Source organism: Eptatretus burgeri, chromosome 8 (assembly GCF_056783735.1).
Source record: "Eptatretus burgeri isolate ZD-2024b chromosome 8, Ebu_testis_v1, whole genome shotgun sequence".
Classification (NCBI taxonomy): Eukaryota; Metazoa; Chordata; class Myxini; order Myxiniformes; family Myxinidae; genus Eptatretus; species Eptatretus burgeri.
The window spans coordinates 29479697-29494230 of NC_140968.1; the positions used below are offsets into that span (position 1 = coordinate 29479697).

At 45.0% G+C, this 14534-nt stretch overlaps 1 protein-coding gene across 4 annotated transcripts in view; it reads right to left on the bottom strand.

Moving 5' to 3' along the window:
* The window catches only part of LOC147021426 (protein phosphatase 1 regulatory subunit 16A-like), a 218272-nt gene that overhangs the window by 45281 nt on the left and 158457 nt on the right, over window positions 1–14534 (bottom strand). For all 4 annotated transcript variants that reach the window (XM_085891353.1, XM_085891351.1, XM_085891352.1 and 1 more), the window contains one exon: window positions 2211–2323. In XM_085891353.1, coding sequence (XP_085747479.1) covers window positions 2211–2323 — 113 coding nt within the window. The remainder of the gene's footprint in view (window positions 1–2210; window positions 2324–14534) is intronic.

The window sequence follows — 14534 nt, forward strand, 5'->3', positions numbered from 1 at the left end:
TATATATATATATATATATATATATATATATATATATATATATATATATATATATATATATATATATATATATATATATATATATATATATATCTGGGCGTAGTGGCGTGCGCCTATAATCCGTATACTCGGAGGCTTGGGTTGGAGGATCGCTTGAGGATGGGAGCCTTGCGCTGGGCCGCGCTATGAGAGGGTGAAGGAACAGGCCGGATCCATGAGAACATATCGGGCCCATCACATTTTTGAAATATCAAGCTATACAGTACAATATAGTTTTTGGCCCCATCTCTCAAAGGTGAAGAATCACTTTTAAAATTAAATAACTCTTGTATCCAGATCCGGATTCGGATCTTCACCAAAATCGAATCAATTCGTCCTTGTCACACACCCAACTTGTCCACCAAGTTTCATACGAATCTGTCCACAAGTTTTTGAGATATCGTGCTTCATATCAGTTTATCCCCATCACTCAATGGTGAAGAATCACTTAAAAAATTATCAGATCCAGATCCGGATTCGGATCTTCACCAAAATTGAATCATTTCTTCCTTGTCACACACTCAACATGTCTTCCAAGCTTCGTCTGAATCTGTCCATAACTTTTTGAGATATCCTGATCACAAACAAACAAACAAACAGACAGGGGTGAAAACATAACCTCAATCCACCTTCAGTGGCAGTGGTGATAACTGAGTCTACTTACAATTTGGAGGAAAATGCAAGTATGAATTTGATAAAATTCTTCCCGGTAGCCTCGTTTTGAAGAAAAGGACGTTGTGACGTACACATAACAGACAGCAATTTGCCAGCAGCCGGACAGCATGCGGCAATGGACTTCAGCAGATTACAAAATAGAGAGTTCATAGAACATGTTACCCTGTGCAGTGTTAAGTTTACACTTCAATTTTAACAGTCATGATTTTAGGGATCATTAAAAAAAAAAAAATTCCGGAAGGTTAGTCATATTGAAGCAGTGTTATCCATCACATTTACACACCACTCTATTTAACATGCCCAAGTCCTGCTAAACGGAAGAGGTTTTTAGAAGTGACAAGAAGTTGATTTGTGTTTTACCGTGGTCAAGTAGATAATTCAAATGAAATGAAATACAGATTGTAAAAGTCATATAAATAAATGAATTATAGAGTTTACAAACCGTTTTACTGCCATTGACGCAGTATCCATTGCATCACCCTCTCCAACATGTCACATTAGTTATTCGTGCCTGTTGTTTGTGTCCTTTATAAAGTCCTTAAAAACAGTAAGTTTCTAGTTTGGACTGATTATTCAATTTTGTTTCACTACCAGACAGGCAAACAGTAAAAAATATTATCTCCCTCCTTGTCACACAACAGCATGTGTGATTGGGACGAATTCAGGGATCAAGTACAGTGCTGCGAATCCACAGGTTCATTTTCCGATTCATGCTCCGATTCGTGTTCATCATAAAACATCAATTGAAATAAGTTGTTCCTCGATCATAAACTGACGTTTACAGACAGACGAACGGACATGAATCAATTGCTTAGCTCTACTTTCCGCTTCGGATGCGCGGGGTAAAAAAAAAAAAAATACACCAGCACGATGAAGGCCAAGAACTTTAACATATCTAAAAGACAGTCTCATCTTCCTCTGCAACAACAACAAAATCAAAATGTGCAGAAAGGGAAGGTCAGCCGAAGTCAGCAATGTCGAGCCCGACCAAGCGTGAGGTCTGACAATCGGGAAGGTCTGATTATGTGAGCGTGAGCACCTGGGACACATCTATTGGGATGTTTAGTCACACTGAGCAAAATAAAGTGGAAATTCCAAGTAAATATGTTATGGATTTACAAGTTTAAGCATTTCCAATTTTCATTTAGCAAAATTAATTGAAGAATAAATCATTTGCAATGGATAAAAGAATAAGGGCAGACGATCAATAGTCGCACACAATTGGCAATGTGTACACGCCATATGTCATTTTAACTCAATAACGGCAAACCTCCTGAGGTTGGAACAGCCTGGAAAACGTGAAAAGTTTAATGAAAAGGTTCTTAATTGATAAATACTGGGATTAAAGAAACACTTTAAAGTCTCATCTGCCATTGTGTGGCGACTTGAGATGAAGAGAATTCTGTAAAAACTGGTGACGGATCAGAGGTGGAGACATTTAACCAAGGACACACGGTGTAAGAATCGTGCCAAGCTTCAGAGAGTGTTCCACGTACCAGAGTTCCTCCTTGATCATCCCTCTGCTGGCAGTCCATTCCATCCTCAAGTTGTTGCAGCAACTTGCGTTCGGCCGCTGTTCGTGCTTTCTCGATGGACTCCTGTGTGATGCCTAGAGAGTGGAACACACCGCTGTTGTAAATGTGTCAAACAATTATACAGTCTCGAAAGGCTTGTGCATACATTACCAGGAAGCAACGGTTAAACAGACGACCTCGCTTAGAATTCCGGTGCGAGTTCTGCAAGAAGTGCCAAAACCACAAGGTGAACAGGTCCATTTTTTTGTTCCCAAATCGATGTCCTACTAAAATGCACAAAAATCCACATTTGTGCCTTGAGGCTTGGCAAATGTGTCCTGCTTAGTCCCAGTCGAAGGTCAGTCTGCCGATGAAGCGTTGGATGCATGTTCTTTTGTTCTCAGATGTAATCTCAAATTGGTTGTGCTCCTGTGGGGTTCCGCCATTTTACAGTCTCTACCTGAGCCTTTCTTTTTATGTTATCATTTCATCACAAGGTCATGCAGTTAAGAGGATGCAGTGCAGGTGGCATTTCACATGCAATTTCCAGATAAAAGGCCATCGGTTATGAGAGGGCACTGGCGGGATGGCCTCGAGGTATGCACACTTAAGCTGTCTAGTCTGGGTTTCAATCTCTCCCCAAGTATAAACTGTCATCCCGGTGTTTACATGCAGGGCGAGGCATCGATGTGTGTTCCATGCCTTGCATGTATGTTAAACTGGGCGTCCTGTCTACCGACATTAAATGGAGGATGTTAAAGATCCCATAGTGTCTTCCACGAAGAGTAGGTGAGTTATCGTCGACACTGAACAAATGAATAATTCCTGCCGAAATCGCCTTCAGCTGAGAATTCTGTATCGGAGTGGATCCATCCATTATTGGATCCATCCATGATTGCAAACCTAGGAAAGAAACTCCTTTGGCCGAACGGACGCTCTGCGCAGACCATGGTGCACGAGTGAAATTAACGAGTTGTAAGAGTTGTCGTTTCAAAGAGCCGAGCGTAAAATATAATATGGATCCCTCAAAATGAAACAAAAAGGAGATCTTTAGGACTATGAGTGGCAACACATTATTCACATGATTATGTGAAAGGAATGCATCAATAAGCAAGAAACTGCACAGTAAGAAAATCTCCCAGTCGTCTATGCGAGGCAACTTCATCTTGTGACGTCATGTCTTTTATAGCAATTGTAAACACAAGACGCGGCTGCCTCCAAGGATAGGACATCACCAGGAAATTCACCAAAGCTGCAATTTCTGCTCGACGGGGTATTGTTTTAAATAAATGAAGTAAATGGGGGAATAACTTCAGGAATTATCAACCAGCAATCGTTTTAAAAAAATATATTTTAAGGATAAAACTTGAAAACGTTTTTTCCATCAAATTTATCCGGATATAAATAAATAAAACCTCAGATACATTTCAAGGCACAACCTCATCTACCTCGACCACTGCACCTGCCAAGACCGTGCAACATACAGTGTCTTCAGGAAGTATTCGCACCTCTTGACCATTTCACATTTTGTTCTGTTACAGCGTTAATTTAAAATGGATCAAATTGAGATTTTTGGGGTTTTTTTTTTCGTCACCGATACACACAAAATACCCCACAATGACAAAGTGAAAAGATGTTTTTGGGATTCAAGTCTGGGCTTTGGCTGGGCCACTCAAGGACTTTCAGATTCTTGTTCTGAGGCAATTCCAGTGTTGCTTTGGCTGTCTGCTTGGGGTCGTTGTTCTGTTGGAACCTAAATCTTTGCCACAGTCTAAGGTCTTTTGCACTCTGAAGCAGGTTCTCAAGGATTTGCCTGTATTTGGTTCCATTCATTGTTCCCTCTATCTTTACAAGTCTCCCAGTCCCTGCCACTCAAAAGCATCTCCATAGCATGATGCTCCCACCACCACGCTTCACGGTTGGGATGGGGTGATGAGTTGTGCTCAGTTTCCGCCAGACGTAGCGCTTTGCATTCTGGCCAAAGACTTCATTTTACGTCTCATCAGAACACAGAATCTTTGGCCTCATGCTCTGAGTCTTTCACATACCTTTTTGCAAACTCCAACCATTACTGTCATGTGCCATTTTCTCAGGAGTGGCTTCCATCTGGCCACTGTCCCATAAAGCCTATATTTGTGAAGTACTGCAGAAACTGTTATCCTACCGGCAGGTTCCACCATCTTAGCCGATGAACTCTGTAGTTCTGTCAGAGTGGTCATTGGGTTCTTGGTCACCTCCCTGACCAAGGTCCTTCTTGCCCGGTTGCCAAGTTTGGTCAGACGGCCAGCTCTAGAAAAAGTCTGGGTCGTTCCATATTCTTTGCATTTCTTAATGATGGAGCTCACTGTGCTCTTGGGAACTTTCATCACTCGAGAAATTGTTTTATACCCTTCCCCAGAGTTATATGCCTCCTCACCATTCTATCTCGGAACAACATTTCCACCAAAACCAAGAAAGTTGGTAACCCCAAGAAAGACACCAAATGACCGATCGAGTTTCACTTAAGGTGAAAAGGAATTTGAGTTGGGAATTTCACGACGATTCACATATTTATAAATAATGTCAAAAAGACGTTTTAATATAGCGGTATGCCAATTTCATGGATATATCCTGCTGCTCTGTCCAACTATCTTGTGTAAGCAAATGGAGAACAAAGTTTTCTGTATCTAGTTCTGGGTGTCTCAAAACTTCGAGAACAAAGAAAAAGCACGCGATTGATCGATTAAGTGAATGGCATGTGGATCAGGTACCGTATGACGTGTGACAACTCGATGTGACATTGACAACCTAACAGCCTGTGAAGGCAACTCAAGTAGTAACCAATTCAGCTTCAATTCCAGTTGCAGAGCCAAACTCACTGCTTCAACCAGATCTTTATTTCTTCCATTTTCAACTCTTCGGGATTTCTTTCATCGAAACTCGTGTTCGTAGCCATTGTAAGTAAAAATGGAACACTCAGAGTTTAACTCTGGTGGCTCGTCACCCGGGTTCCCACATTGCATTGCATGTGCAACGTGAATTTGAAGTCCCCTGTTGTCTCCTGAAACTGTCACTCATAAATGAAATTTTGAATATTTTTTAAAAGAGGTGATCAGAAACTCTTCCTGCAGCACATGACTGAAGTATACAAGTATGAGATCATGATTCTTAGAAAACAAGTTAAAGGCCAAACTACATCATTGTATTTATGAATCATTCCCATGTTAGCATTGATCACCATGACGCATGTTTCCTATTGTCCTTGTGCAATAAAAGTGAGGCACAGGAGGAGGCCATTTGGCCCATTTTGCTGGCACCATATCCACAACCTCTCACTAGCAGTAGTAGGTGATTCACAGAGCAGAGATTTTTGTTAACGCGTGTGTCTGTATACATGCACAAACAGATACAAACACCTGGGAACAGTTTTAATATGGACAGCTTGCCCCACATATCCTTCAAAATTTCATCAGAGAGGCAGCACTGATGGCACAGGGTCCTTCAGGGCATGAAAGGTATGCTCGACCAACGTAATATCCGACCGATTCACTCCAACATATCTCCAGCGAAAACAATTAAAATCCCATTTCTGGCTTTGGTAATGCAATGAATCAGAATACTCGTCATGGGCATTACAAAAACTTTTTTGGAGTTTGTTCAGTTTCATCAACTCATTGTGCATATGGTGAACACACCAACAGAGGATTGTTGTCCAAAGCACCGGCACACAATTGCCTCCTCTTTTCGAGTATACAGTGGGCGCTTCAACATCAACATGTATGCGACAGGTGAAATGGCACCTGAAGGATGGCATGCTCTGAGATGTAGCACCCACAGCTGGCACTTCACCATGTCAGGTCAACCCCACCACCCGAACCATAAAGCCAACAGCAGGCATATTATAAGGGATGGCTAACGTAATTTGTTGAACGGATGCACCTCAGGTCAGGTCAGGTATGGGAGCATGCGCCAGAACAGCGCGTCGCTGCGTCCACTTTCCACCGGTATTCCAGGGGCCTCTGTCTGGCCATCCCCCAGGCACATGCCTGGCCCATCCCCATCTCCTTGAGATGCCGATCAACCTGCTGCAACCACGAGGCAAGTGGTTGGCCCATTGGCCTCCTCCACTCACGAAACTCCCTCACTGAGAGAATCTGGTGAGCAGGATCAGCGTCAGGAAAACGAGCCACATGTCCAGACAGCCGCAGCGGATGCTCACGGACTATGCAAGTAACAAATCTCATTTGAGTCTCTCTCAGCAACCGCTCGTTGGACACAAAGTCCGACCAGCGATAGCCAAGAATTCTCCGAAGAGACCTGGTACCAAAGGAATTAAGTCTCCGTCTCAGATTCTTGGTCAGAGTTCAAGTCTCGCATCCAGAGAGCAAGACTGGAAGCACCAAGGACCTGAAGACTCGGACTTTCATCCTCCCGCACAGGTACCGGCAGCGCCACACCCCATTATCCAGTGAACCCATGACCCCCCAGGCCCGACCCAGACGTCTGTTGACCTCTGACTCACAGCCAGCAGAGACATGAATATTACTGCCAAGGTAAGTGAATCTCTCCACGACCTCAACATCCTCACCACAAACAGGCACAGACAGGACAGCGGCATCCAAGATGTCATTGAAAGCCTGGATCTTAGTTTTGACCCAGGAAACCCATAATCCCAGCAGCGCCGACTCTTCATTCAGCACCTCGAGGGCCCCCAAAAGGATATCTAAAGTCTCCGCAAAGATGACTGCATCATCTGAAAAATCAAGGTCAGAGATCTTGACATTCCCAAACAATGCACTGCATCTTGATCTCTCTGACATCCTCCCAAAAATCCAGTCCATACAAGTGCTGAAAAGTGTGGGAGCCAATACACACCCCTGACGAACTCCAGGAACAACTGGAAATAAGTCAGAGATGGTACCACTATATCTTACAGCACTCTTAGTAACAGAGTAGAGTTCAAACATCAGATCGATTAGTTGTGGTGGCACCCCACGAAGACCAAGAATCCTCCAGAGGGCATCCCGATTCACTGAATGGAACGCTTCACAGAGATCAACATAGGCTGCAAGCAGCCCCTGCCGAAACTCTCGTCTGCGTTCGGTGAGGACACGAAGAGCAAGGATACGGTCAATCGTTGACCTCTTTAGTGTAAAGCCTGACTGCTCTGGACGCTGGTGCTCAAGCAGATGGTGGTGAACCTTATCAAGAATTATCCGAGCAAAGACCTTGCCCAGCACTGAGAGCAGCGTCACCCCTCGGTAGTTGTTGCAAGCTTGGCGATCACCCTTCCCTTTCCAGAGAGGGACAACAAGGCGCCTCTTCCAGTCAGTTGGGATGATGCATGTGTTCCAGGCAGAGCACAAAACTGCATGCAACAACACGAGTGCAGCATTTCCACCAGCCTTGAGAAGTTCAGCATGGATGCCACAGATCCCTGGAGCTTTACCCGGTTTCAACCGGTTCACTGCAGCCCGTGTTTCCACAAGCGAAGGTGGACCCCAGTTGATTGGAGGGTCAGCAACAGGGATTGTAACACCCTTGATGTCCAACTCGACAGCTGGTGGATCAGCCTGGTACAACCGCTCAAAGTAACCGGCCCAGCGGGCCTTCACTTCAGACTCCTCTGTTCAGAGCCCACCACCATCTGCTCTAACTGCAGTGCTCCGAGGGATGGGCTTGGATGAACGCAATGCGCGAATTCCCCTGTGAGCAGGACGAGAATCCCTTTACCACAGCTGATGCTCTACCTCCTCATAGATTCCTCGCACAGAGGCCTCCTTGTCCACCCCTAGCGCACGTACAGTTTTACGCCTCAGCTCCCTGAACAGCTCAACTCTGCCATTGAGCCTGGCCCTGCAACTCTGGTAAATGGTATCCAGTGTCCCTTGAGGACAAAATTCTTCTTTGCCTGTCGGTGAATTCCAAGACATCCACCGGCAACATCAAGGACTTGATCCACCGGCAACTTGAAGGCACTCCACAACTCTTCAGGACCTCCCAAAGCACCCAGACTCCTCAAATCTCCACTCAGCCTGTTCGCAAACTCCTCAGCTACCCTCTCATCCTTGAGCTTGCCAACATCCAGCCTCGGCTGGGATGGTACCATTCTCCTTGATTTAAGGTGCAACTTCAGAGTTACTACAACAAGCCGCTGGTCAGCATTGAGGAACTGAGCACTCCGGTAGACCCTGCAGTTCTGGAGGATGGATCATCCTCCAGTGAACATCAACGAGGACATGGTCAATCTCCTTTGCCACACCGCCAGCGTTGGAATACCAAGTCCAGCGATGAGCTTGTGGGCGCTGAAACCATGAACCGGCCACCCTAAGTCCATGACTTATTGCAGTCAAGGAACTTAGTGCTATTCTGGTTCATAGTTCCTGACCCATGGGGACCAACACACACCTCATAACCGTCCCTATCAGTTCCAGTCGATGCATTGAAATCCCTCAAGACTAGAAGTGTATCTCGTCTGGGGCACTGATCAACCACAGACTCGAGCGTGGCGTAGAATGCATCCTTCACCGTGAGATCACTCGCCTCAGTCGGAGCATAGACAGAGACCAGGGAAATGACCCTCAAGGAGTGACGAATCCTTAATCTCTTGATACGCTCGTTGACCGGTGTTACCTCAGTTATCATTGGAGTCAGCTTATTGGACACAGCTGCAGCAACTCCTTGGGAATGGTAACCATCAGAGCGACCAGACCAATAGTAGGTGTAACCACCCACCATGATCTCACTGCAATCCGGTCTCTGATCCTCAGGGAGAGCTGCAATACCGATGTCCAAACGCTTGAGTTCAGATGATAACAGAGACAGGTGATCATCCTCTCTTCGGGATAGGACATTCCAGGCACCCACCCGAAGGGACCACCTCAGTTTAACCCAAGGAGACCGCCATCTGGTGGACGACACCTCAGCACCACTCTGACACACTCTCCTGCAATCTAACCCGGGAATGTTACCCCGTGGTTTCCCTGCTATCATCAAAGTGGGGGTCCCGAAGGCTTTACCCCAATCCCGTCATCCGGTGAGCTGCCCTGCGAAGGGAGTGCAAATCCTGCCACCAACCTCCTAATAAAAAAGTAACCCAACTGCAGGAGGACGTCCACAGACACAGTTGGGCACTAGATATGGATGGCCGTTGGCTCACAAGGAGCTCCTCCGCCCTTTGACAGGTTTTGTTTTTAATCCTGCTGGGTGTCCATATCCAAACACCCTCCTCACCATTAAGCCAACACCAGGCATATTATAAGGGATAGCTAACGTAATTTGTTGAACGGATGCACCTCGGTAACATTCAATGGCCGTTTATGTCACTAAAGAGCCATCACAACCTGAGATACATGTATGCTTCTTCAAATGTAGTGCGTGTGAAAATCAGGGTGAGGCAAAGCAAGTGCATTCCTCATGCCAGCGGTACAAACACAGTAAGTACAGTCCTGTAATAATCGCAGCACCGGGATTTGCACGCCCTTAATGCATTTCTTACAACACTATTAAAGATCTGAAGGGAAACAGCAAGAGATACAGAGGCACCAAATGCCTGCTATGTACGCCGACAGGTGTTTATGAATGCCTATTTTGTTCTCTGCTTGATAATAAAGTGATTATATTCAGAAAGATGCGTGCACTGACAATGGGAATGAAGGGCACTGTTTGAGTTGGCTGTCGCAGTCCATCTTTCAATTAATCCGGCTTGGTTTGCACAAGACCGTCTGCATACTGCCTGGAGAGAGACGTGCTGCGAGCAGGCGAACAAACCCAAATGAAGGCCAGAGACAAACTCGAGCCCGTGTTTCTGAGAATTTCAAAACAAGCAGAAACAGCAGCATGGAAAGCTTAAAAAAGTTCCAAATTGAAAATTCTACAACTGAGCATCACCCCAAATTAATTTTGTGTTCTGGAAAGCCGAGTGCTCATCAAGGAGTTGTGCAGATGCATGCAGCCAATAAAGGCTTAACCTTTATCAAGGTAGGATGCGCCGGTGCGTCGATATTGCAAAATGTCTCCCAAAATCATTCGACTTAATGGTTTGAATTGTAAAAATGCTTCAATTCCGATAAATAAATAAAAAAGACAGAAAAGCATTTGGATCAAGGAGCACAAGATGGATACACAATGCAGATAATGTGATAAGCCGTGTCCAGATTGGCCATCATGAAGACACGGCAACCTCATCTGGATGTGCGCCGAAAACACAATCATTGAAGAGCAAACCTTGTCAAGAACTTAAAAACAAAGCAGCACGTTGGGCATTTTCTTAATTTGCACACCCCAAGACCCGGCGAGAGCTGGATTACAGGATGCACTCCAGCAAATCACTGGAATGATCTGCTGTGGCATTATGCCAGAACCACACACGATGCATGTGAATAAAAGCCAAGGCAATCATATTTGAAAATTGTCATTTTTGTGATGGATTTTTTTTGCATGCAGAGTCGAGACTTGTGGAGGAGTGAAAATAACTGGAAATGAGGGAGAGGGGGGTACATCAGCAGTGAGGTCAAGGGACAAAACAGGAGACCTGTATGAAGAAAGGGCAAGGAAGAACGAGAGCAGGCGGAGGGGGTGGAAGACACAGCAGGGGAACAAGCTGGATACAAGCTCTCAATCACAAAATGGAAGGAAAAACTTGGGAAGTAGCAGAAATCAAACCCCTCCCTCCCCTCCACTCAAAAAAAAAATAATCGAAGACGATAGCGAGGGAGCACAGGGAAACACAATAACCTAGAAACAGGGAAAGAGGTCGGCTTGGCATGGGTTAATGACAATGAAAGCTCATCATGAGTATGGATGGGGGATAGTGGTGAACTGCTGTCTTGAAGGCTTGGTAGGAAGGATGAGATTGAAGAGAATGAGGAAGCTGGATCTATAAGTGGGGGAAAAAAAAGAGGAACAAATGAATGGAGGTGAGCAGTAATCTTGGACTTTGGGAATTTCACCTGAAGTGGGTTACGAGCAGACAATGTGCACCATGCAAAAACCTGGGGGAAGGGGGGAGGGGAAGGAGAAGGCAGAAAGGGCAGAGGATGCCAAGCCGGAAAGGAGGTGGTGGAAGATGGAAACCACAGACCAGTCTGCGATGTGAAAGTGATAGGCCCAACATGATATGTGGTTTGCCCAAAAAAGATCATGGGTGACAGTGGGGCTCATAGGTTTGAGTGACTCAAGAGAATTGTTAAGGAAGTATATGGGATGATTGTCCAGAAGTCTTTCCAGAGAGACCGAGTGAGAGTGTGAGATTTTTCAGGATTCAATGACATATTCAAAGTGTAGGACCAGCTCATGATTCTATCAAGGTCTGAAGAGAGGGGAGAGTCTGCTGCCTGCCTACCTGAAGGATGAGGGATGTCACAACAGAGGGTGAGTCATCAGCAAAGAGTTAGCTTGCACTTGGACAAAACTAACAGCTTGGACGGAATCTAGGATTACGCGTTAGCGGGCAAGCCGACTTTTCCAGAGAATTGGAAAGATTGTTGATGAAGATGAGGAACAGGACTGGGCCCAAGACACTGCTTTGGGGCACACTAGCCCCGGCAGGGAAAGGAGATTAAAGGATTCCTTTGAGAGCCATTCATTGTCCATGAGAGTAGAGGAAGACAGCAACCTAAGGGTGGAGTTGGCATTGGATGGCATAGGCAGAGCGTATGGAGAGGAAGGCGGGATGTCAGACTGTATCCCATGCTCAAGATATGTCCAGAGAGATGGCCCTGAAAAACAAAAGACAGAGTGAAGGTCTCCATCCATTATTGGGAGAGCTGAAGCAGCATGTCCAGAATGGTTCTTTAGAATCTGAACTGATGGTCTGAGATCAGGCCATTGGAGAAAAGGAAGGTTTTGATGTCAACTACAATGATGGATTCCATAAGCTTAGCATATAATGACAGGTCAGTGAAGAGGATCTGTTTTTGCACCATATTGATGTAATGCATTGGTGTTGACTGACTTCCAAGCAGGTGGAAAATGACCTCAGGCAAATGATAGGGTGAACAGAGAAGAAAGAAGATGTGCAAGAGCGGCAGAGAAGATTTTTATGACACGTGTGCCGATTCCATCCGAACCTGTTGCACAATCGGAATCTAGGATTACCAGATGCCTCTCCCCTTCTCAAGTGAGTGGGACACAGTGTCCAGGAGCAGTTGGGTATGAAAGGGTCGGGTAGGGGAAATAAAGGGAAAAAGGTACTTAAGATTTGGAAGTAAATACAGAATTGAGGCCTTCAGTTTTCTTACAAATGGAGTCGGCTGTATTGTGTCACTTGAAGTGAGGGAAGTATACTCCGGAGGTAGACTTGAGAATACACCACCAGGTATTTGAGGAATGAGAAGTTTGAAAGTCCGATCTTGAAGTTGGCCAGATGTTGTTTTCTGGCTCTCATGAGAGTTGTCACACACTCGTTGTGAGCTTTGAGGAATGATCTTCAGTCGGATTTGATTTTTATGAAGAGATAGCAAGTTGTTTCAAGGCAATTTCCTCACCAGTAGCAACATCTTGGACTCGAGAACTGATCCGAAGACCAAACAACACCCATAAAAAAACATACTGCGATGTAGTAAATGGAACACTTTCTTCTCCTCTACCTGTTAAGGCAGGTGTGCTCCAACGCAGTGTTCTAGGTCCCATCATATTCTAAATCTTCATCAATGATCAATTTGACTCTCTGGAAAATCCTCCTTATCTCTTTGCTGATGACTCCACCCGACACCATGACATCCCTCCTTCTTTTGATAGACAAGCAGCAAGCAGCCTCTACCCTCTCTTCAGACCTTGACAAATATCACAAACTGGTCAATCACTTGGAATATGTATTTTAACCCTGAGAATTCTCCCTCTCTCTTCCCTCCCCCTCTCCCCCCCCTCTCTCTCTCCCCAAAAGGACTACATGGCAAACCGACCCATCTACTTTCTTAAGAACTCTCTCGAAGAGATTCAGTTACTCAAACTCTTGGGTCTCACTCTCAGCCATGATCTCTCTTGGGCAATCCATATTTATTCAAAACCACTTCCCAGACTCTCTTAAATCCCATTATTCTTTCCTTCAGGTCTTCAAGACAGCTGTTCCACCATCATCTCAAATGAACCCCCATCCAAAACCATCATCTTTTCTACACCCGTTAAACCATCCCCACCCTCCCAAAATTTTGCTTCTGCATCAACCTTGTTCACCCCCTTGCGTTCTCCCCTACCCCTCATCGTTCCCCACATAGCCCTTGTTTGCCAGTCCCCATCTTCTTTCTCCCCCTGCCTTGCTGTTAGCATCCCCCCTTTCTTCTCCCGCTGTTCCTTTTGTTATGCTGTGGCCTGATCCATTCTGTGTTCTGCCTCTTGGTGCCTCGAGTATGTATGCAAAAAAAACAAACAAAAAAAAAACACGACCCTACCTATAATTAAATGGGTTGGATCAGAAAAGTTGTTAATCATACTTTGCAAAATGTTCCAGGTTTGGATTGTCATTGTACAAAATCGAAAATGAAAATTTAAGGTGCAAGTTCAACTCTTCTTGGTAGTTTTCTTGATTGTGGTATGGTGGCCCACTGGCAAGGGCAGTGGGTCTCAGGTTAAATTAGATATTGGATTCGCAATAAAATCCCAGCTGGCTCATGAGTGGTCCTCAGGGAAGGGGTAATTCGTTCGCCCTACATGGTCTTGTCTTCACGTCGTGCCAGCCCACACTTTGTGATTGCCTTTTAAATGCTCCACAGCTAATTGGGACGGGGCAACAAAATGCTACCTATCAAAAGGAAGTACGGTACTGCCGAATATTAAACAAAACCACAGCAGTTATGGTAAATATCACACAGTAAAGTACGATAGGCAAGTTCCTTGATCACTGCCAGAAAGAGATAGACCTCAGTCCAAGCAGCGGTAAACCTTAAGCATGATGCTTGCACCATATCTATTCCTATATCTGAAACCTCAATGCTCATTTCACCCCTTGCACCATCACGTGAATGGAAGATGGTTGTGAAGTGGATAGAAAGGAAGCCAGGTGCTAAGGATAGCAGCAAGGCCTGAAAAGAAACCAGTTATGAATGAAACATCGACTAAAACTAGCTTTGCTCTTCTCCGGTTTGTTGCCACAGCGATGTTAGAGTACCGGATGCAATTCCTGGTTGGCTTTTCTTTTTGTGTTCTTTGTGAACTGATGTCCATATATACATTTGAATGAATTGGGAATAAGCTTTAGAGAAAGCAAAAATAAAAGCAGTTAGAATTGCGTGAATCCACCACTTACAATGTACTTTTAAACACCATAGTCATCCATCTTTGCACCAAATCAGATATTATGCTAATCAAGCGAAGGCAGTTTGTGATTAA